The 23794-nt window shown below is 38.7% G+C and overlaps 1 protein-coding gene across 1 annotated transcript in view; it reads left to right on the top strand.

The window, feature by feature from the left end:
* Positions 1-9725, top strand: part of LOC308679861 (kelch-like protein 29) — a 263473-nt gene extending 253748 nt beyond the window's left edge. Inside the window, exon 14 of the mRNA XM_081347670.1 lies at positions 4852-9725. Coding sequence (XP_081203796.1) covers positions 4852-5035 — 184 coding nt within the window. The 3' untranslated portion in view covers positions 5036-9725. The remainder of the gene's footprint in view (positions 1-4851) is intronic.
* The last annotated feature ends 14069 nt before the right edge of the window (positions 9726-23794 follow it).

Genomic DNA, 23794 nt, shown 5'->3' with positions numbered 1-23794 from the left:
AAAACATAAAAATTCACTACATTCAGATTAGGGTCTCTCAACTATTGTCTTAAAAATGTACTGCTTTCTTTTGTCATTTTGAATTGGTTCGTTCTCTAAATGCAAAATGCCACATACAGCCAATAAAATTGTCAAGTCAACTACTGATTTTTTGTTCTGCAAATTTTCTAGTAAGACAATACATTTATCTGTCAATTTGAAATGTATATACTAGCAAAAATTACAAGTCAAGTCACCTTTATTTATATAGTACTTTATACAATACAAATTGTTTCAAAGCAGCTATACAGTAACAAACAGGAAAATAATGATCAATGAACATTTTCAATGAACAAATGAACAAATCATTTTCAATGACCAATGAACAAATTCTCCGGCGACAGAATTTAATTCTGTCAAATTTCTGTCAGAATTTAATTTCTGTTAAAAACAAACAGAATTTAATTCTGCTGTAAAGAACCTCTAAAAAAGAGAATAGTGTCATTATTCAGCTGCAGTCAGTTCAGTGTTGAATGTCTCGGTTACGTATGTAACCCTCGTTCCCTGAAGGAGGGAACAGAGACGTAGTCGACGTGTCGACTGATTGGGATCACACTTAGGGAGCCTGACATCTTCGAGTATTGTTAAAACGAGCCAATGTACATTGGCATGTGTGAATTGCATCACACACACCGTCCTGCAGCGCGGGTATAAATACGGAAGTGGATGCACGCACCAGTTGTTTTTCGCTGAGGAGCCGAGCGGAGCCCAGAGTCAGCGGTGGTCCAGCAATAGTAGCGACAGGACTACATCTCCATTCCCTCCTTCAGGGAACGAGGGTTACATATGTAACCGAGACATTCCCTTTCAGTCGCTCACGTTTGACGTAGTCAGGGGGGAGGGGGGAGACGCAACCGGTCAGTTACGGCAGAACAGGTTCTGCCAAGGGAAGACACAGGCTCGCTGGAGGGAGTCGTACCGTGGAAGAATACACATATGGGATCGCCGTAAGGATCTCAACATATGGACCCAGCCTAGCACAAGTTCCACCAGTGCATACAAGTGGTAGGCCTAGCATCGGACGCTCCACCATGTCCAACGCCGAGGGGGTGTGGAGGAACTCAACAGGGTAGTGAGTTCCTCCAAAGAGAGACTGTAGCTCAGTAGCTAAGGAGAACTCAACTGGGGCAATGGCGCATGTATCCAGTCCATAGGAGGGGAATGGCGCAGCAAGCCGACACTACAAACTGGACTAACAGTGAAGCTGACTTCCTATGAAGAGAGCCCACAGAAAGCAACCGGCTCGACACATAGGCTATTTTCAACGTAAGAGCTCAGGCATGGCCTGCGTTGCGGAAGGGTAGAGATCTGAAGTATGCGTCCTTCAGGTCGAACACTGCAGACAAATCTTGGGGATGGAGCATTGGGAATGCGTTTCTGTGTTTGTAACTTGAACGGAAGCTTAAAAAAGGGCCCAAATCAAAATAACACAGATCCAAGATGGTCGTAACTTGCCACTATTTGAGCACAATGAAGTACGGAAAACTTTCAGAAGCCGGGCTTCATATCGGCTGGAGGGATGGCTCATTCGCATCCTTCACCAGTAGGAATGCGATGACCGCGCACACGACAGACGCACATTCAGAAACACTCTTGAAGTGTAACAAATAGCGCTGAACATGGGCGGGCACCGGGCAAACTACATCGTCTTAGCCGAGTCTGCTGGCACAGAGGAACCGGCTGGATCGGTCGGGGGCACCATCTAGTGCTTCAATGGACCAACGCAGGGGGACGAGGATAGGGCAGGATGTACCGGATGGCCTCCATCTGCGCTTGGGCGGCAGATAACTGTTTGGCAGGCATAGCCTCGCAACCCTTCCCCGCTCCTCCGTCAAGGGTAGTGAGGGGGAAAAGCTATTCGGCCAGTTTCTGGCAGAGAAAGGTGCCGTCCACGACCTGGTAAGCTCTCCATGCACTTCGGGAAAGAAAGGCACTGGGGCGGCGAGCTGAGAACCAGTGCGGCCCGTCCCGAGATACCAATCATCCAACCGAGACTGTTCGGGACACGGTGGAGGATTCCACTTGAGCCCAACAGCCTCGGCGACCCGTTTCAGCATAGCTGATGTTTCTGGATCTGGCTCGGGCAACGTTGCACTCCCAGAGGGAGATAACGCAGCCGAGTCATCATTTCCAGAGGTCAGCTCACCCTCCGATGCTGCAATCGGCATCCTGTCCTCTGGAGGGGCCCCAAATGAAACGGCTGGTCGGTCCATTACAGAGGGATCAGCATGCTGAACGTGGGGCTCCACCGGCTGCGATGTGATAGAGGAGTGAGGGGCCCACAGGTATTGGTTACCGGGCAGGGAAGCCTCACTATGATCCTCTGATCACCCATCCCACACGGCGCCATAGCGCTGCTTGGGAAATCCACCTTCACGCATGATGGCGAGTCTTGATGTCAACACCGTGATAGTCATATTCTCGCAATGAAAACATAAACTATCCACAAAAGCTGCTTCAACGTGCTGTATATATATATTTTTTTTTTACAAACACGCGATACAACTATTGTGACCGTACATTTGGGGGGACAGGGAACGATCGCATCCAGAAACGCACGGGTGGATTGACATCTTGAAAAAGACGCAAACGCACCCGTGTTGCTCTTTCAGGAAATGGGACCCATCACCAGTTTCGGAGCACACAGGGGAATGACCGCGGCAACACTGAACAGTAAACTGAAACAGTGAAGCACTCACTTTTTGCCCTCTAACCAGCCGTCAACAAACACAGAAATTTGATGCTGTTAAAACAGCAGTTGAGAGCTCAAAGCTTGCAATATCTGCTGCACTGGCGGTATAGAACCACCAGCACTGGGAGAGTCTTCCTAGAAGAACACCAACACACTCGCTCGTTGTAAACAACAGCACTCTTCTTTATGCAATTCACGCATGCCAATGTACATTGGCTCGTTTTAACAATACTCGAAGATGACAGGCTCCCTAAGCGTGATCCCAAAAGGGAACAAAGCATTTCAAATCAAACAATTTTAAAACAAATTTTCAGCAAACTCACAAACCCGCTGTCACTCGCTGTCACATGCTGCACACAATAAACAGGAGCACAGAAACTTGTCAACACTGCCCTGCGACTTTTATTAATAAATCAACTTTGCTACTGAATTTAACTATTTTAATGTGCTATGCATTCAAAATGCTTAAAATCGTTTAATGCCCAGCTAACCATGGATTATCCTTTTTCACAGTACCTTACTCCAGCTGTCTAAAACACATTTGTCTTTAGGTTTAAGTGCTTTGACAGTTGTTTTTATGGTTTTTGACGTTATTCATTTAGCAACATATTCATGTAATTGTTGCAGTTGCTTTCAAATATTTCAAAACATGCTATTCTCACCACATAACTGCTAATGTTAATGAAGAAAATGAGCATTAACAACCATCATCAAGTAAGTGCAGATGTATCAAGCTGAGAAAAGCACATTGTTAAAGTGATGTGTTCCAGTTTACACAAAAGCCTGCCCTGTTTGCTCCTAAGACTTTATTCTGTGTCCCCCAGGGTCGGGCTTTGGGCCCGATTTGCTTTCACTGCTGATTGGTATTCGCAGCAGAGGCAGTAATTATCTCAGCAGCAGATAAAGCACGAACGAGCCTCAAAACAATCGCTAGTGCATCATGTCCCCCCAAAGCACACACAGACACCTTTTACGCTTCTGCTGCGTATTTGCGATACAAATATGTTTTCCAGAAACGACACGTCAGTTACAGTCACACTCGCATAAGTTTCCACATTAACATTTTGAAACCTGTCAAGGGCTTGAAATGAATACGGCCCAAGAGAAGATTAGTAGGTAGATGATTCGTCTCATCCAACAGTTTGACAATGCAAAGTCTTTATACAAGATGGCAAATGGGAACATAATCTTTATCATTATGCTTATGTATGTGGTAAGAAATCCAGAATTTTTTTTTCTCAAATAACTAGGGTCAAGAATCTGAGAGAATTAAACGGTTCTGGTGCCAATTCACAACTCAAACACTGCCAGAGTATTTTAGCAATTTCTTCTGTCCACATCTAAAACTGAACAAAGAAACAAGAATTTGCATTAGGATTAACATGATTAGGATTAACACCCCCTTGGTTTTGACAATTGGTTGTGTGCTCTGCTTTAAAGTGTACACAAATGTGTTTTTGTGGCAGACGAACCCTTTTAACCTAAATTATTATTTTTTTTAAATCCCCTTGAGATTGTAAGTTAATATTTAGAAAATTGTATCAACACATTCACATGTTCACAGTTGTTATTGGTTACATGACATACGCATTGAGTTAAATGTGTAATTTTCAAGTAGAGAGACTAAAACGTATTTTCTTGGAAAACATACACCAATAATCTTTGTTTTATTTACAAATTGTAGTCTACCCAGTCTCTCTGTAGTCTAAAGTGTACTTGTGTAATTTATGAGCAATTTATGAGTGAAAATTGTTTTTTGTTTCAGTTTATTGTTAGGCTCAGGGTTGTCCAGTTTGTTATTAGTTTTATTTATTTTTTGTTTATTTAATTATGAGTGTTATTTTTCTTGTTATATTTCATATTATTGTTATATTTTTTACCATTTGAAAAATATTATTAGAAGTTCAAACATGAAGTGCTGAAAACCTATTGTAATTGTTCATATTTTTTTTACTATTATTATTATTGTTATTATTATTAAATTATTAATTAATTATTGTTTTTCCTCCAGTCAGGTTCTATGTGGTTCTTTTATTTCTGTTTGTTTGTCAAAGTGAAAATCAATTTTTACAAAGAAAGAAAGAGAAACTGAACCAGTTCTCAAATAACTTATTTTCCAGTGCGGTGGTCCTGGATGGGAAGATCTACGCGACCGGTGGCATTGTGAGCAGCGAGGGCCCGGCTCTGGGAACCATGGAGGCCTTCGACCCCTGTGCCAATGTGTGGACTCTGCAGCAGAGCCTGCCTTGCCCACTCTTTAGACACGGCTGCGTGGTTATTAAGAAGTACATTCAGAGCGGTTGACGCTGACTAGGGCGAACACAACTCCACCGCCTCTACCACACCGGACACCCACTTTCCACACACCCAGGATTATGTGCTGATACAGAAGCCTCGCTCACTTTCTGACACCCACTCGGAATGTAGAAGCTAATCTTCTCTGCCGGTTCAAACATGCCTTTGTGTAATATAGCGCACCTGACAGAGCTGTCGTTGATGTGTTTCGTGGCTGTAGCCTTAATGCTCTGTGGCCATTGGGATTTAACCTTTTTTCCCTTCTACATAATTCCTTTTTATCTCCGTTTACAGATTTCTGAAGCATTTTTTGCATTGCTACCATTTTAATGTTTGCATAATGTTCTTTTAATTTTTCTTACAGCAATACTGTAAAATGACACCGTCTGGTTTCAGTAATCCGTGTAATGGTTCACTCAGTCGTATCACTATTTCATCATATCCAATTCACAAGCACTTTTTAATTATGTAGGGGAGCAAAGGGACAAAGTGCTTCTCTAAAAGTGCACTAAAACCTCATTTGACCGTTTGCTAAGCTCCGCCTGCCTTTGTTACTGTTGCTCACTCAGACAAAGAATGATGCAATTGTTAGTAAAAGGAGCTCATGAAGTGGTAAAAATGGATTGGATATTTTTCTTTTGTGGGCTGGAATGAAGCGTGACATTGCAGAGGATCTTTTATCTGCCGTTTTTGATCCGAAACTGATAAATTACACAGTAAAGTGATTAAAAACTGTGAGACTGTGAACAGAGATTGCCAAATTCTTCTTACAATCACTGAAAAGAGAAAAGCAATTACAGCTGATCACATTAGTATAAGTGAACAGAACCACTATCAAATCAATGTATCAGATGACATTTAAGTAAGAAACATGCATTTATATAGGAACAACAGTACACTGTAAAAAAAAAACATTATTTTTGATTAGTATTTTGATTAGTAATTTGAGCTTTCCAGTTAAAATAATTCAAAATCTGGATGGTTTATACCAGATACATTTACAGATACATTTACTAAAGAAGCTAAATCTGTCAGTGCATTGCAAACAGAAGTAAAGAAGTTAGACAGAACACGTACAGTATACAATATTTACCTATATTCTTCTTAAGAAGATTTATCTTGTTTTAAGATTTTTTTAGATATGTAGTTAAAAAATTCAAAATTCAAACTTAAGGTTATTTTGGCAAGTTTTTTTTTCTGACGTCCTACATGTTGATTTGGGAATGAGAGTTTAATTTATAACTAAAGGTTTATTTTATGATTTGAAAATTCATTTAAAACCATTCAATTACTTGCATTAGAATGGAACAAAAGCTTGTCTGATTATATGGTACACCGCAACAGTTGCTTAGGTAGGGCTGGCGAGGGGTCAATTATAACCAGGCCTGGAGAGAATCTGTTCTTTTTTGGGGAAGCTGGGGAATCTGTGGAATGGATTTAAAGTCATTATGAAAGCACGACTGATTGATTTTTATAGTGAATGATTCACCAGGGCACATTATTATAATGAGAAATGTCTTGTAATCTTTCATCAAAAAGGAAAAACTTGAAACAACCTCTGACACTACTTTACTTTTTGGCTGACGTCACTATACTGCAATAATTCATTTTTTAATCACTACTTTATCTTGTTTTTCAATATAAACATTTAACATCTAAAGCTGCATTCACACTAGAAGCAACTTTGTTGCTGCAGGTCGCCAGTGGTTGGCGGTGAGGTCGCTCATGGGTGTTCCCACTACTGGTTGCCTAGTAATGTTTGTGAGTGACATTCACGGATGTTACTCCATGTTGTAGAATAAATCCGTTTTCTTGCCGCTACAAACAAACATTTTGGAAGGAAAAGTCTAAATATAAATGGAATCAGTACATAAAATGCATAATATTAAAGATTAACAAGAAACAGCGAGTGCTCTTTGCAGTCGCTGCTATTTAACTGCAGCAAACGGCAAATGCCTGTCTATCTGAGTTCGCGAAACCCTTCAGGCTCTGAGTCAGCAGAGCGAATACCACCGTATGTACACGGAGACATATCATACATTATAGGACAGTTTCTGATGGCTAAAATGAGTTTCTCATTCTTCTTGCCTCGGTCGGACTCGGCACTGAAGAGTGACGGATCATGCGTGCTCCACTGACTTAACTCCTATTTGTTGTCGCTCCTGAAAATCGCTCTTCAATTGCATAAAGTTGAACATATCTCAACTTTGTCGCGTCGCTGGACACGCCCCATCCAGTCGCCAACGGTCACTGTCGCTGATGTCGCCGGAAATCACCCGCTCTCCATTGAAATGAGTGGTATCCTGTCGCTTTGTCGCTTGTAGCGTGAATGCAGCTTAAAGGAACTTGAAAAGCAAAATTTCACAAGTAAAAAAAAAAACAAAACTTGTTTTCAGAGAATTTACTGTATCTTCTTGAATTAAGTTTACTTACCTTCCCCCATTGGAAAGTTGTTTTATCCTGTTTTAAGCAAAAATCCAACTTAATTTAGGAAGGTTTATGCTTAAAACAAGAAAAAACAAATGGCAACAGGGAAAGTAAACATAAATAAACATAATGCAAGATATATTCTCTGCAAGTACTCCCTTCCAACCACCTGGCTCAATTATTCACCATCCCGTCAGTTCCTGAAGGAAGAAATCAAGTCTTATATTGATACTTTGCAGTCACGTGATATCTGGCGGGCAACAAACGCGGTTAGTGCATCCAATCGCACAACAACTATCTGACATGTCGTGTACACCTCAAAACACCAACTTTTGTATATTAAAACTGGCAACGTCCTGGCAAGATCCTTGATTAGTTTACTGGTTTTCATTGCTAGAGAATGACGTTCTTGCCCGCCAGCCAGTACAACTGACGTCACGTGCAAAGTATCAATATATTTTTCTCATTATGTTTCAGTATGTAAAGTGTCACATCATGGAGGTAAAATGGGTTGCCAGTGGTTTTTGATGTTGACTTTAAAAACTGTGGGGTGTGTGGGGCAGATTTCATCCCAGCCCAAAAACAAACCTGTGGCAACATTTCTGCAAAATGATAATACATTGCGTTGTGCACGTTTCGCAACAGTTTTAAAGTGAAATCCCCAGTGTGTTGGGCTAAATGTTTGGGGCTAAGTGAATCTGACAATGTTTTATTACGTTGGTTTTGTACATATCACCGCAGTTCTGAATTTAAATGTCCAGTAAGTGGCGCTTAAAAAGTTAATGCCCCATCGCTTTTTAAAATAAAGTACACCTGGACTAAACCATAAACCTACCCGATAGTGTTAACAAAAGCAAATGTGACATAAAAACGCAATTGCTGAAGCAACCATGCCATTTTAGCTTGTTTCTATAAGTCTTTGGGCTCTTTTGTTGTAACTCGTGTTTCACAGGATTCGTACCCAAACGTTGTACATCGGAAGTACCAGCTGAGCTACCAAGCAAGCTTAGTATGTCAGAAAAGCCAAACATATGAAGCTAGTTATGTGATGCAAACTCCACAATGTATTCGTTTACAAATCATGCACTATGGTGTAGCAATGTTTAAAGGCTCAGGGAAGGAGGAGGCGGGAATCAACATAACTTTAATGACAAAATAAACAAACAACAAAATGAAAGTAAAGCAGCTGTCGTCAGTGAGGGCAACATAATAAAACACAACATAAATGTCCCAGGCCTGGTTCTCTCTCGTCTTGCACTGTCGTCTCTCCTCCTCTTATCCTTCTGGAGCTCCTCCGTGGGACTCAAGACTGGTGTGGCGTGCAGGTGAGGCTCATTAACCCTTGCACCACTGGCCTCACTCTATTCCCATGGCTCTTGTCCCCGCCCTGCTTGCCACATATGCTAAAAAGTGTTTTGAGGTTATAATAGTTTGCAAGAAACCAAGTGAAATGTCTTTATTAATCCATAATCTGCCCCTGTAAAAAGTTTGGGTTAGTAAATTTGTATGAAAAGGATTAAAAGTGATTGCTGTTTTACTGCCTCTAATTTAAATTTCTGTTAGATTTCTGTTCTGCAGTGTTATGTATGTATTGGTACATATTTTGCAGAAAATTGTTGCCACAGGTCCATTTTTCCAATGAGCCTACAGATTCTGTCTGAGCCTGATTATAACTCACATGTGCACAAGTTTAACTTGATGTTAGTTTTATAATAAGATACGATTCAAAAACAGAAGAATATATTTATATGAGATATAAAGAGATGTAAAGACCTTCCCTTAACATGAGAAGATGGCTTTTGAGTCTCTGCTCTTGCTGACACTATCCACCATAAGACATTTAATTGGGAGAATCTTGGACCGGAAGGTGAAAGTGGGCTTGATCGCCTTGAACTGGACTGATATGACATTTGTAGCTTGAATTTCTTTTCTTTGGAACGTTTCACTCTTTTCTTGCACACAGCCAAAGCACAAAACATGAGAGAACAGGAAGTGTTTGCCTTTATTTCCTCTGCATTGCCAAACCACCAATCGGTGAAATGCCGTCCAACATGGAGGACGATTCTCTGTAAACAAAAGTAACAAAAGTTTATTTTAGGAACTTTACATGTCAAACTGTTTCTAGACAAAATGTATAGTATGCTAAAGAAATGTTATGTACAAAACAATAGCTGTTATCGTTTTAATTAATGATCGTGTTTCATCATTAATTAAAACAATATCACATATGCAAAATACAATGTGCATTCGTAATGAAAATCATTGGTCTGGTTTATTTTATATATGAGAGCAAATATGGGTTGTGAGATTTGGGGATCATGGTGTGCTTTTACTATTTACACCTGCTTGATGATAAACCAGATGAAAATCCCACAGACGCACGTTGAATAAGGCCATATCTAGGGACCGGAATATTTCAGGGAACTCATTTCAGGCGATACACAACTGCTCAGGGGTGCGTTTCCCGTACAACGACGTAACTCGCTGCTTAACTACCATAGTACGATGCATCGTTGAAGAAATCAACTAGCTAGTCACGACTGATTCCCGAAACCGTAGTCGCAAATGTGTTGTTCAACCACGTTGGTTAATGATGTCACACAGGTGGTAATAACTTCTTTAAATAAATCCTTTTGAGATCGAATTATTGCTAGATTTTTTTATAAATTAAGGACATGGCGTCTGAGGAATAATTTACCTTTAAGTCAAGTCAAGTCACATTTATTTATATTGCGCTTTTTTACAATACAGATTGTTTCAAAGCAGCTTTACAGCAGCTTTACAAAGATAACAAGAAAATAATCCAAAAAAAGTTTGTTTCTAGAAGAAATTAGCGTCACAGTCCAGCTTAAGTTCAGTGATGTTTCATTTTTATTTAAAAAAAGTTATTAGTTAATTTATATATACTGTAACCACTCTGGAGTAAACCGTGATGTCATCGTCCAGCTCAGTTCAGTTCTTGTATAATAGTATCAATGCAGGCAGATCAATATTATTGTTGAATATTAAATTAAATGTTAAATTTAATGTCCCCAACTAAGCAAGCCAAGCCAATGGCAACAAAGGTGGAAAAAGGTGACAGTGGCAAGGAACCAAAACTCCCAACAGGTGGCAGAATGGAGAAAAGACCTTGGGAGAAACCAGGCTCAGTCGGGGGGCAGTTCTCCTCTGGCCAATGAACGGCCAATGTAACAAACTCCATCTGGTCTGGATACGGCACGGATCTGTCTGATTATATCATGCGTTGTGGTCGTGTCAAAGAGCACACCCAGGTTCCTAATCGTTGACGAAGACTTGACAGAGCATCCATCAATTGTTAGACAGTATTCTAGGTTAGTACGTGCAGAGGTTTTTGGTCCAATCACTAGAAGCTCTGGGTTTTTTTTTTTTTTTTGTTTTTTTTTTTCAGAATTAAGTAATAGAAAATTACTAGTCATCCAAAATTTTATATCAGCTATGCATTCCGTTAATTTCTTGAATTGGCAAGATTTGTTGGGGCACGAAGAGAAATAGAGCTGAGTATCATCGGCATAACAGTGAAAACTAATCCCATGCTTCCTAATGATATTTCCCAAGGGTAGTATGTACAGAGTGAACAGCAACGGTCCTAGTACTGAGCCTTGTGGTACTCCATACTGAACTTGTGATCAATAAGACATTTCTTCTATTTTCTAGCCTATTTAGCCTATTTCCAGATTCAATCATAGGCTCGTTCTTACATACTAGAGCTCATACCCACATGCGTACTCTTCAAAAATGGTGCTTTAAATCTCTTGACAAACTAAAAGATGTATATTACATTTGTATATATTCTAGTGTAAGATATAGATTGTACTGAATGTCAGCTTGCTTATTTTGCTCAAGATAAGGAAGTCCACATGCCATGCAATCAAGACACAATGCTTCTAACCACAGCTGTCACACAGTGTCATTCCAGCCACAAAACTTTGTAAGCTATTTGCAAATGTTTGTTGGAACTATGATTTCGGGAAACACAGACTCGTCGAACTATGCTGATCTATGTTTTTAGGACACGCACCCCAGAACACCTTTGCAACCACAAATCAACACTTTGGCAACCATCCATAAAACCCCAGCTTGGTGGTGGTGAATTTTGCAAGGGTAAACATCACTCATGTTGTATTCAGAAAATGTAAATATGTAGAATTTAACAAGGCCATATCTAGAGACCAGAAATTTCACAGTAGACTCTCTTCACATGATACACACCTAGCAACCACATAGCAACACATTGGCAACCACCCATAACACCCCAGGAAAGTGGCGGTGAGTTTTGCATGGGTAAGCATCACTTGCACTGTATTCAGAAAATGTAAATGTGTAGAATATGTTTTGCCACAGTAAATTGGGATCGACTTTCACTGGTGCGTGACGCACCTTTCAGAACATTAGAGGTGAAAGTGAATTCCTCCACCACCGTCTATCCGATAATAATATAAGTTTTGATTATTATGATAATGTAGGAGGGTCTTATCATCACCACAGATCTATTATATTGGCTTATGCCCTTAAGCCGCCACGCTGCATGAATAAAAATGTGCCGTTGGCTTTGTGCCATCTTTTGGCATTTTCCAAATGTTCCCTTCCAATATTTACTGATGTGGAACAGTTCATTTCCTCTGTGCTTGTGTAGCAGCTTCCCTCCCTCAATTCTTCCCCAACAGCCTGCTGTCTAAATGGCATTAAAAAAGCTGAGCCGTGTGACTCGGTTCTGGAAGAATCTGTAAACGCACGCGGCATCTTCCAGCCTCTGCACCTGTCTACCTCCATCTCTTGCCACGAGCTGGTGGGCCCCTCCTTCAGATAATATATCAGCATCCCATCCATCAAAATCAGTTACCCAACCCCTTCTGGCATTTAAATAAACTAGGCCACCATTCCTGGTTCTCATATCCTGTGGGTATGTTCACCGCCTGCAAACTCGCTTTTGTTTGTGAAGCGTGTTATTGTATTCTGATGTGGACTGGATTCACGTTAAACCTCTTTAACGGATCATGGCAGTGTTAAAAATGGGTACAAAACTGAAAAAGTTTGAAATGATCGTAGGATCACTTTCCAGTCACTTTCTTGGTGTAATGCCACCTCAAAAAAAAAAAAAAAAAAAAATACCACTTGCAAAATGTACCCGAAGATAAGATCTGATGTTCATTGAAGATAAAAAGCAAGTAAACACTTCAGTGAACTGCCCGCCTTTGATGAACTAAATGTGTTTAACTAAACTTTTGACCTCAGACTGCTAAAGCTACTATTTCATTTGCTGAGTAAACAGCTCGGAAGCACGTTAACGCCTCTGAAGAGATCATGGAAATTACCCTTCCTCATTTAGTGGCTTTGATTAAGCGGAGGAGGTTCGGTCAGCCACTCGAGAAAGAGCAGCGTGAGTAAATTATACGTCGCTGGCTCTCGTCGTCAATGGATCTTGAGTAGATGGCTATTTGCCATCAACAATTTCTGGTTTAAAAATGATGTTTTACTGTGTAGATTTCCATCTCAGACGCATCCTTTCATTAGCTTTCCATTAGCAGTAAAGACAGGCGGTTATCAAGGGGGAATAAGAAAGCTTCTGTTTTGGAAGTCATTGGCTCTTGGCTAAACACCGACGCTATTGAGAAACAGGTTCGATGACCTTCAGCTGAGCATCAGAATTGCTGGAGTATAATGGAAATGTGATGTCAGATGAGATGAGGGAGTCTAATGTGTTCTGTATGTATCACCAACTAACAAAAATATTAGAACATTTTGCCTGCGATTCCATCCCAAGTCATAGAAACGTTATTTCTGAATGTTTTTAGGTATTTCTGAAATGTTTTAAGAAACCCTTTTTTTTTCTCAGTTCTTTGTGAATGTTAGACAAAACAGTACGTATTTTTTCACTATATTGCAAGTATTACAGGAATGTAAGCTGCTTTTGAATGTTCCCTGAGCCATCATTAAAAAGTAGTAACGTTTAATCAACATTAGACTAAAATCCAACTAAATGTTTCAGAAAAACATTACATGCATAATGTATAAATAATAAAAATTTTGTGCTAAGGATGGTTTGATAAAATTAAAAACAAGATAACTGAACTAACTTTCTATTAATGTTACAAGAACATTTGTTCATAACTTTGAGAGACACTTGCCAGAATGTTAGCCACATTTCTGAGAACATTCCCTGTTCACCTGGTTTAAGCTATAAGCTATAATGCTATGCAGTCACCAGATACAGTATTGATTAGTTCATCTCTCGAGTCTTTGAGTTCGAGTTGTTTGTTCATCACATGACACCCCCATAGGCTATAAGGCTATGCAATCGGTTCCGGATACAGAATTGATTAGTTCACGTTTCGAGTCTTCCAGTTCAAGTCGTTCGGTCTTTTGTCATGTAACTGTATGTTGTTATTATATGTAGGTATCTTTGCTTTATCAAAGTGCTTTTCCCCATCATGCAGATACAGTTTAAAGCATTACCAACTCTTTATTTCCACATTCAGTGTTATGGAAAATAACCATCATGACAGAAATTCACAAAAATTATAAATTGTAAGAAATAAAAAAGCTACAATTTGAGACCAGTAACACAGCATGTAACTGTACAGTCCCTCCAGTTTTTCGCGATTCCGCGATAGCTGAATACAACGCGAAATCAACAAAATGTCGCATGTTTTTGCGATCCTGCATAATTCCTAATTTAACTGCAAAATAATCACAACAATGAAAAAGACCCAATTGAATCACCCAATTGAAATATCTCTAGTTTAATTTAAGTTTCAATGCATTTTTACGTGGATACAGATGTTGCGGGAAAAGGGGAAACTCCTTTTCCTCGATTTACTGAAGCCTATAATGTAAAACGCATTTTGCAGCTGCACAGCTAGCACAGTGAGTGTCTGGCTCACTCATTGGCTGTGCTGCGGCAACTGCACATCCAATGGCACGGGTGCCAATGAGCTAGCATCACGCCATTACACGCCAGAGCCTGCCAAGCAGGTTTAACGACTGAAGCGACAACTTGCCAGGTAACTATAGTGCGGCCGGCTATGCAATACTCGTTCCCTACTCTCAGGGAACTGAGGTTATGATAGTAACCGAGTAGTTCCCTTTCGAATGGTCACTTCGTATTGCGTAGCTATACGCAGTGGGGACGCCATGCAAAACTCCGCACTATAAATAACTGGTTGCCAACTGTAGCTCAGGACTGCAGCTCTTACCTAAAACTGTGTCTATTAATGCAGATTGTCTGTCTTGTCAGGAAGCATGTTTTGCGTCGTTTATGGTTGATCATATCGATGAAATCGAGTAACCACAAGGAGCTTTTATCGTTTACGTAACTTTTATCGTTTTTTTCCCTTAAAAGTTGTCGCCTTTAATGCCGTTTTGCGTCTACTGATACTGAAATTAATATGGATACCTGAAAACAGCCACGCACTGCTGCTTCAGCCATCATATGGTAGAAAATGTCCAAAAAAAAAACGTGTTTTCTTTGTTGGAAAAGTGTAAATGTAACTGAAGTATTATTGTCGTCTTTGTAAATATTCACTTTCCCATATGGCCACGGAGAAGAATCGGAGAGGGTCACATTCAGCGGACAGACACCGACACACTGTATTTTTTTGTATTTATTTCAACAAATGACAACCAAAATCAAACCCATAGAAGCTTGTGAACAGTTTTGAAGTGGCTGCGTGCAAGTTATGCAAATTCACAAGCCGAGTGAGAGTCATACTCGCAAATGTAATGTTAATTATTTAACCAAACAAAATATAAAACTTTCGAAAACACTCAGCAATGTGATTATTTTTTTTGAGTTTATTATTCCTAGTTTGCTATCTGGGGTCTTCCCATCACCTCCTCAACCTGCTTCCCTTAGTGTTTTACACGTAGAAAAGGTAAAAAGTGTATTACACCGTCCAGTTCTTTCCTTGAACGATGATGTGAGTTCCTATGGCATTTCTCGATCCAGCATGAATGACCTACAATGGGGACCGAATGGTGAAAAACAAATTACTGCCCTAAACCCACTAGCAGAAAGGCAGCGCGATATAAACAAACCAGACCATAACTCAACACAGCGTGACGGCAGGTTCACATTCTCTATATACCACCTCGATGGCAGACAAGTATATTTCAATTCAGTAGAAAAATCGCTTGTCTTCATAACATAAGGATCATGTCCAACATATTTTGGGATTTTCTCTTTATACCTTTCTAAACCAGCACAATACGAACTTTCTTTCATCTCGTTTATTCTGCTTTTCACTTCCTGCCCTCCATCAGAATTCCGTGCATTATCAGAATCACATCTGTAAAGAAGCTATTTATGCTGTATTTGGGTATTTTGCTGTATTACCTTTCATCCATGTTGTCTGTTTATGTAGTTTAGCTTGTGAGAATGAAACTTTGCAACCGAATCTTGTAATTGACTCACCTAGACTGGGATTAGTTATGTAAAATGTAGTGTGCACTTGATTGTAAACTTTTTCTCCTCATATAGATTCCTTATTATAGGAAAACAGCTTGAAAAAACTTTTTTTGCATTTTCATTAATCCATTTTGGTTCATCGATCTGTCTGTAAATAGTATTCATTATTAATAAAGTCCATATTTGGTCTGCCTAGGGCACTCCTTTAGTACATTACACCATTTTGGCATTTTCTTTATAGAAGTTTACTATTAAAAAGATGAACGTATAACTTTACAGTTTGCATTTACATTATGTGCTCACGTGTTTGCATGTATGGTGATCAATAATGTGAAAAAAAATAATAATAATAATCATGTTTTAAAACCTGGTCTTTGTTTTGTTTTGGTAGTAGATAGTGTTTATCACCAGGGAAGTGTAATAGTAATGTGGCTGTAGTGGCTTGTTGTTGTAGTACATTTATCCATGTTAGGTGTTCTTTTTCACTTCTGCATCTGTTTGTGGAGCGCCATCACCTCCGAGCACCTGATGATGACACTTCTTCCATAAGATTGCTTCTGAGGCATCATAAATAAGTGCATCATTGTTATGTGATGTTGCTGCACACCGTTGAGGATTCATTAACGCTGTGGTTTATTCCATTGGGAGATCTTCGGTCTGGAGGAACCCACTCAGGACCTGTTAACTTCTCAACAAAATACCTCTGGTATTAAACCTCCTTGATATTAATAGTCTCTCTCCTGGATTTCTGTTGGTGATCCATCATGGTTCTTCCTCATTGACCATTCAACCCTCTTGGTTACTGGTTCTCGCTCACCTGAGCTTCACATAATTTTTTTTTTATTTTTATTTTTTATATTTGGGTAATTTCTGTACAATTTAAGTTACTTTGATCCAAACACACAGAACTTGTGTCTTGTAATATTTTAAGGCAAGGCTTAGAGGAGGTCAGTTAAGATTTCTGGTGATAGCAGTTGGGATTACTTGGATTTGATTGGTCACTCTATAGTCCATAAAACATTCCTTTTTTTTCTAAATGCTTTTCTAAATGCCCCCCATGTACAATAATAACAAGAAAAATTAAAACATTGGCTTAAAATAGTTTTAATTGGAGTATATCCTGCCACACTTCAGGAAACTGCTGACACTAATTTGACATGCCCTTATATACACATCAAGTATTGTAATTGGTGGGATTTTAACATTCTCATCTTCATTTAAGCTGAAAGCATAACACTTAGTTCTTCTTGTGAAAACTTTCAACATTTAAATCTAATTAGTTTATTTTCCCAAGAGTAGCAGAAGTGTGTGTGTGTGTCTGCATTCTCCATTGAGATGATGTGTGTTGGTTTCTGTGACCTTTGACCTCACTGTGAGACTGGAGGGACAGACTACTCCTCTCACCTGAGTGTCACCCTGTCATACACCCGGCGCAATGCAGCGCCAGGCACGACGCAAGTGTTTTTTGCTAGTTTCAGCCTGACGCAGTTAGAAGTTTCTCGGCCTGCGCCACATTGTTTAAATAGCAAATGCATTTGTGCCCATTTTTTTTATGCCCATGGGTGTGCTAGTCTGAAAACAAGGTGTGTTCAGGCGCATTGATGGTGCGTTGCTATTTTGAGGCAAATGAAATAGACTGCGTCATTGACGAACAAAACCTGGTCTAAAGTCAATGGCGCAATTATTATTTTTTTATTATTTAAAGAGCGCGTTAGTAATGTGCGCCTATAGGTGGGTCCACAGCGTGCGTACACTTTGTCCCGTAGATGGTCTGCTTGCGCGCTTTAACCTCGCACACAAGCAAATCCATTTCCTCGCTAGAGAAGCTTTCAGTTTTTCCACTTGCAAATTCCATCATGTAAATAGTGAATCCGCCATGGCGCAAGCGCAATTGGCTTTTAAAGGGAATGGGAGATGAGACTCTTGATTGGTAACACACCCATTACTCATTAAGAGATTAGGGACAATCCTTTCAGACCATGCGCGGGGCGCCCCAACTATTTTTCCCGTCTTTAAACTAGCAAAAGTGGATTTGGACACGCCCTTAAGTGCACTTGCGCCATGCGCTTTAGCCCATGCGCTTAAATCGTTAAAATAGGGCCCAGTGATTCTGATGGAACAACAAATACCTCTGTTCCAAAACCTAAAACAGCATCCGATGCAATCCGAAGCTATTTATTAATGCTTTCACATTTTATTAGAATTTTTGAAAATGTCATTGTGTAGAAACGAGCAATCGTGTGTTTCTCAGCAGTAAGTTAGTCACACGATTTTGTAACGGCATGAAAGTGATTACATGGTGACAGAATTGTAATTAATAAAAATAATCATAATTAAAGAGGCCTAGTGGGCACACCACCATCCAAGCTAATCTGTTTAGCAGCACATGCATAGCATGGTGAATAAGATTGATGATGACTATGTGTGTGTACCGTGTGGGTAACACTTCATAATAACTGCACGCTATTAATCATTAGTTAAGCATTAGTAAACAGTTAATTCATCATTTATAAAGCATTGATAGACATTAATAAGCAGTTTAGAAATACAGCTATAAATGCTTTATTCTTAATAACTGTATTTTCATACTTCATTAATGATCAATTTATCATTTCTAGATAAGTATTGCATTATTTACAAACCAGTTATTTAGGAGTTGTCAGTGGTTCACAAGATCACTTAGAAAGTGTTAGTAAATGATTAATAAACTATTTAAATGTACATTCATACTATTCATCTTAAATATTTCTATGTCCTGTATCACTGTGTTGTCTTTGTTTCCTTTTTCTGTTTAGAAGATAACTGAGCCTTTATATCTCCTTTGTAAATGCTTTACTAGGCATAAATAGTCCTCACTTTAGATGAGCTCACAAAAGTAGTTAACTGACCTCTACTAAATGTTTTAAAACTACCTGAATTAACTATGAATAACAGTAGAAATACATGTTAATAAAGCATTTATTAACACACTAAGTAAATATTACTATATGTCTGAATAATAATATGTATTAATCATTATAGTTTAATAAAAATAGTTTATTAATCATTTGCTTACACTTATGAACCACTGATTACTCGTAAATAAGTGGTTTGTAAAGAATGCAATACTTCATTTACAATCGATAAACTACGGAAGCCCTGAACCGCAGGATGAAAAAAAAAAGCCAAAAAACCTAAGTCGTTATTTCTACATAATATCTCGTTATTTCGACATAATATCTCATTATTTCAACATAATATCTTGTTATTTCGACATATCTCGTTATTTCGACATATCTCGTTATTTCGACATAAGTTATTTCGACATAAGTTGTTATTTCGACATATCTTATTTCGACATAACTTGTTATTTCGACATAACTTGTTATTTCGACATAATAAGGGGACATTCTAATATGCATTAAGCCACATTTAGCATTCTTATATTGGTTTTCTATGGGAGGAAAATGCCTAACGTGAAATTAAACACGTTGCATTCATATTCTGGACTCATCTGATTTTTTGTAGTACACTTTATTATGATTTTAGTATCGTAATGATGAATAAATGCACGCACAATTATCCGTGAACTTGTTAAATGTTGCAGATATGTTTTAGGCTACTATCCACAAACAAATTGCTTTCAACTTATATGTGCAAAATTCAGAATTCAATGAATGTGCTGCAATTTGTACAAATAGAGACATTTTTGTGAATAAAATGTTTTATTTTGTATTAGTGATCATAATTTGCATACAACAAAGATGATGTACAGGTGACACGCGTGCATTTATTGACGTCTTTTCTGAGTCGATCTCATTTGAGTGTATTCGGCAATGCTTAACGTGTAATTAAATCGCCTAGATAGCCTATTTTGCCTCATGCGTTATTAATAATATTAATTTATCTATTATTGTTGTTGTTGCTGCTGTATGGTCCATGCTAAGAGTAGACTATTATGAAACCTCGTAAATCATAATAGTCTACTCTTAGCACAGTCTGCTCTTTCTCACATGAGATGAAAACATTGTTGGTGATACTGGGACGGTTGTAACACCCCTGTAAGAATTGAGAAATTAGGAGATGCCGGACAGTCCAACACTATTTCACGACCAATTCGTACGAATGATAAAAAAGTGTCTAATTTGTCTAAACCATCCAAAACCAAAGTGGCTAATTTGTCTAAACCATCACGTGATGGGTAGGTTTAGGGGCGGGGTCAGGGGTAGGTCATTCGTATGAATTCATACGAATTAGGCAATTCGTAAAATATGTACGATTTTGCAAAAACTATTCGTATGAATTTGTACGAATTAGCCACCTCGTAGAATTTGTACGTTTTCCCGTGAGATCAGGTTGGACAGTCTGGTTGAAGAAGTGACCAGACCCTGAGAGGACAAAGGACCTCTCTGGAAATTAACATTTGAACTAGCCCTCGTGCACTATCGAGACGAAAGTCTCACCTCCGAGTCATCCTAATCTACATTTCTTTTCCCCTTATCTCACCCCCTCTCTCTCATGCTCAGACCACCTGAATTCACCCTTAAGAAAATGTATGGTTTAATGTGAATGATTATCACAGAGTATTTTTCATGTTTGGTATCATTTAAAATATCACAGTGTGACTGGTACAAATGTCTCATTTCTAAATAAGTAAAACAAAAGGTAATAAGGTTTTTAAGAGTTTAGGGATAACTGACACACAAAGGAAGGTGGTCTCCTGGCAAATGGTATCCTACCCCCCCAAAAGGTGTAACCTCTGAATGCAAATTTCTTTTGTTAGTACATGTTTCCATGTGAAAGAGGTCTGTCTATATAATGGAATGTAGCAAAGGGTTCGGATTAATGTAGCAAAGTACTTCAGATTAGTCCGTGAGGCTGAGAGTTAGACCTCTCAGCCTCATGTATTTCTTAATGTTGGGTTGCATCTCTTCTCTTTATTCCAGAGCATTTGATGTTTTGTATCGATTATCTTTGAATTGATTATGAAATTGGCATGATACATTTACCTGACATAATAATTTATTATTATTATTTATTTTCATTAAAGAGTTAAAAGGAATAGTCAAACATTCGCTCACATTTAATTATACACAGATATCATTAAAACCTTTTCATTTATGGAGTCAGATGAAATAATGAGAGAATACATATTCAAATGTATTGCATTGTAGCAACATTGGCTATGAATCATGGCTCATTGAATCACAACACAAACGCACATTCCTTCTTGCTGTCCCACTCTGAACCCCCGAAGGTAAATCAGTTGTGTTGGCTCCAGTTAGTCTGCAACAAATGGACTTTTACGACATAAATTGGACCTTGGAGGATAAAAAGTCAACACATTCCCTTACCTATGAATAGTTCTGAATTCCAAACCCCCTTTCCCCTCTATGGACCACAGAGAGATAACGTTTCGTCTTCGAAACTTCAGCCGACAACTTCAACTCAAAGGAAAAGACTCTGTTGAAAATCCCGCGGCGCTCGCTCCTCTTCAGTGAGGACGTGCACGAGCACTGCGTCTGAGGAAATTCCTGGCTCCATGGGACCTAGGGAGTCCTCATCTCCGTTTTATTTTCTTTACTAAATTTTATTTTCATATTCGTTACTCCCTCCACAAAGGGAACTGAACTCTGAATCATGTTTCTGGCCACTTCACGTTTCAGTGAACCTTTAAACTGCGCGCGAGTCTGCTCGCACCGAAGACACGAGGAAACACGCCCCGCTCTTAAAGGAGCTCTTCTTCAGCAAATACAAAGAGAACCATACGCAAGTATTTTGATTTGTGATTTGATTAATCTGATTTCTTGTTGTCTCTCGAGGTTACATTGCCTGTGATTTTGCCATGCTGAGATCATCTAGGTGATCTCTCTCATCCGGAACGTTAGTTTCACTTTCTCCCTTCCTCTCCCTCTCTCATCTGTTATCCGTTTAGTCTTGTATTTTGTTTACGTGTCCTGTACATACATATTTACTCATGTAAATTGTAGAACTTGTATTCCTTAGTTCGATGTAGTATTAGTCCAATTATTAAAAACCCATTATATCCTAGATTGTCTCTGTATAAGTGTTCATTTTATAAGTCAATGAAATGATGATCAAGCTACGCTTTACAAAGGTGCTACTGTTAAGTAACCTACATTTTATAAGAACAAGAAGCTAATTTTCTTGGCCAGAAAACATAGCTTTCTTCGAATTATAAGAAAGAGATAATTTTGTTGAGAAGTTGATAGAATTAATTTTACGACCAGTTTGCGGGACAAACAACTGTTTAATTAATACATTAATTTCCCTTAAAATTATTCTGATTAATTGAACTGAAAGAGGGACATTTTGGTATATTAATGATTGAATTATAATTCATTGTAATTGAACATTGATGTATACGAATAAGTCTAAATTTTAGCTTCAATAATTTATTAATATTGTAAGAATATAGATGAATCAACCTGATTCATAATTTTGATTCCCTATAATCATTTAAGTCATATTCGTTACAGTGTTTTGGTGGAGAATGCGGGCACGTTTCAAACTTTGTTTTATGAACAATATTCAATTTCAATCTGTTTATATGGTTATTAATAATTTTTGTGCACATATTTTATGAAATTATGAAATGAAGTCGCATCGCGAACTCACTCCTAACTGTCCAAGGTAAAAAGCCGAAGTCAGTAGGCCTAACGTTACATTTTAACAAGTAGCTAAAATATGCCTAAACAATTTTAGCACTGTTAAATGCTACGTACACTGCAGTAGCCTATTTAATATTACAAATGTCCTGTTAAGAGATGAAGAAATATCTCTGCAGTTGATACATTTCTAATATTTGTTTTAAATCGCTGTGAACGAAGAATTCTCACGTGCGTACTACCGGTATTAATAAATATGTTTTCTAAGCGAGATTCCTTTTTAAACATAGGCCTTGCATGCATGCTATATCGTTATTGAATTCGTGGTTAGCCACAGTGATATTCAAAAATAAACGATAAAACTCCTGGTCGAAAAAAATGGATTAGCTACCCAATTTTTAAACCGACACATTAAATCATAAGTGCTATTTTGATAAAGTGTGTATGGGAGTCTAGCAACAGACGGAAAATTCCTGTTGTCCACATTTGAGTATTTGCGGCGAAGAAACCCCGCCATACTCTCCTGTGCAGAATTAATAGCACCAAAAGGTCCGCCGAGACCTCTGTCCTATTTGTGAGTGTTGCAGAAATCAGCGCGTGACGCGAGCTGAAAAGCTCTTAGCGTTTGAATCACATTGAAGTGGTGTAATTCCATTGACTAATCGCCAGAGGGCGTAAGTGTTTAGCAGCCCCAAATTAACCCTTTGCCCTTCTGATTTCCGCCTGCATGAGCGCAACAACGCCATCTCGTGGCCAGTTATCAGATAACGCTCTCTTTACGGCTGAATTCATTTCCCTGTGAATTAATGTTTAAACTCTAAATAACTATTCGCATTTACAGCTTTGCTCGTGCGAATAGTATTTTGTGTTAGACAATTTTTCCTACCTTTGACTGTTCACACTTACTTTGATTCTGGTTCAAACATGATTTGAATTTAGATTTTATTGTTTAATAGTGTAAACTAAGTGTCTCGAGTCAACCGCTGAGTGGCCCACTTAGAAGGAAGTGAGCCATCTAGTGGCTGCCACCCGCTAGGTCGGTCCACTCAGCTCTCTTTTCTCTCTTTACAAATCCTGTCGGGAATTGTTTACTTCCACTTTTCTCTTTTGATTATCTTAATAATTATTGATGAGACTTCAACGTTACCATTCATTATTATGGGATATTATTCTGAGTTTTCCTTTTACATGTTCTTTACATGCTCATTCAAATTTGATTTAAACTGGTTTGAATTTTAAATTTAAATTGAGTTGTCTATTCACCCACTGGTATCCACTTGGAGGAAACAGCACCATCGTGTGGCCTTG

The sequence above is a fragment of the Scardinius erythrophthalmus genome (assembly GCF_964197995.2).
Source record: "Scardinius erythrophthalmus genome assembly, chromosome: 19".
In the NCBI taxonomy this organism is placed as follows: domain Eukaryota; kingdom Metazoa; phylum Chordata; class Actinopteri; order Cypriniformes; family Leuciscidae; genus Scardinius; species Scardinius erythrophthalmus.
The sequence above is the reverse complement of the archived record's forward strand: the minus strand, read 5'-3'. Positions and strand labels throughout refer to the sequence as shown.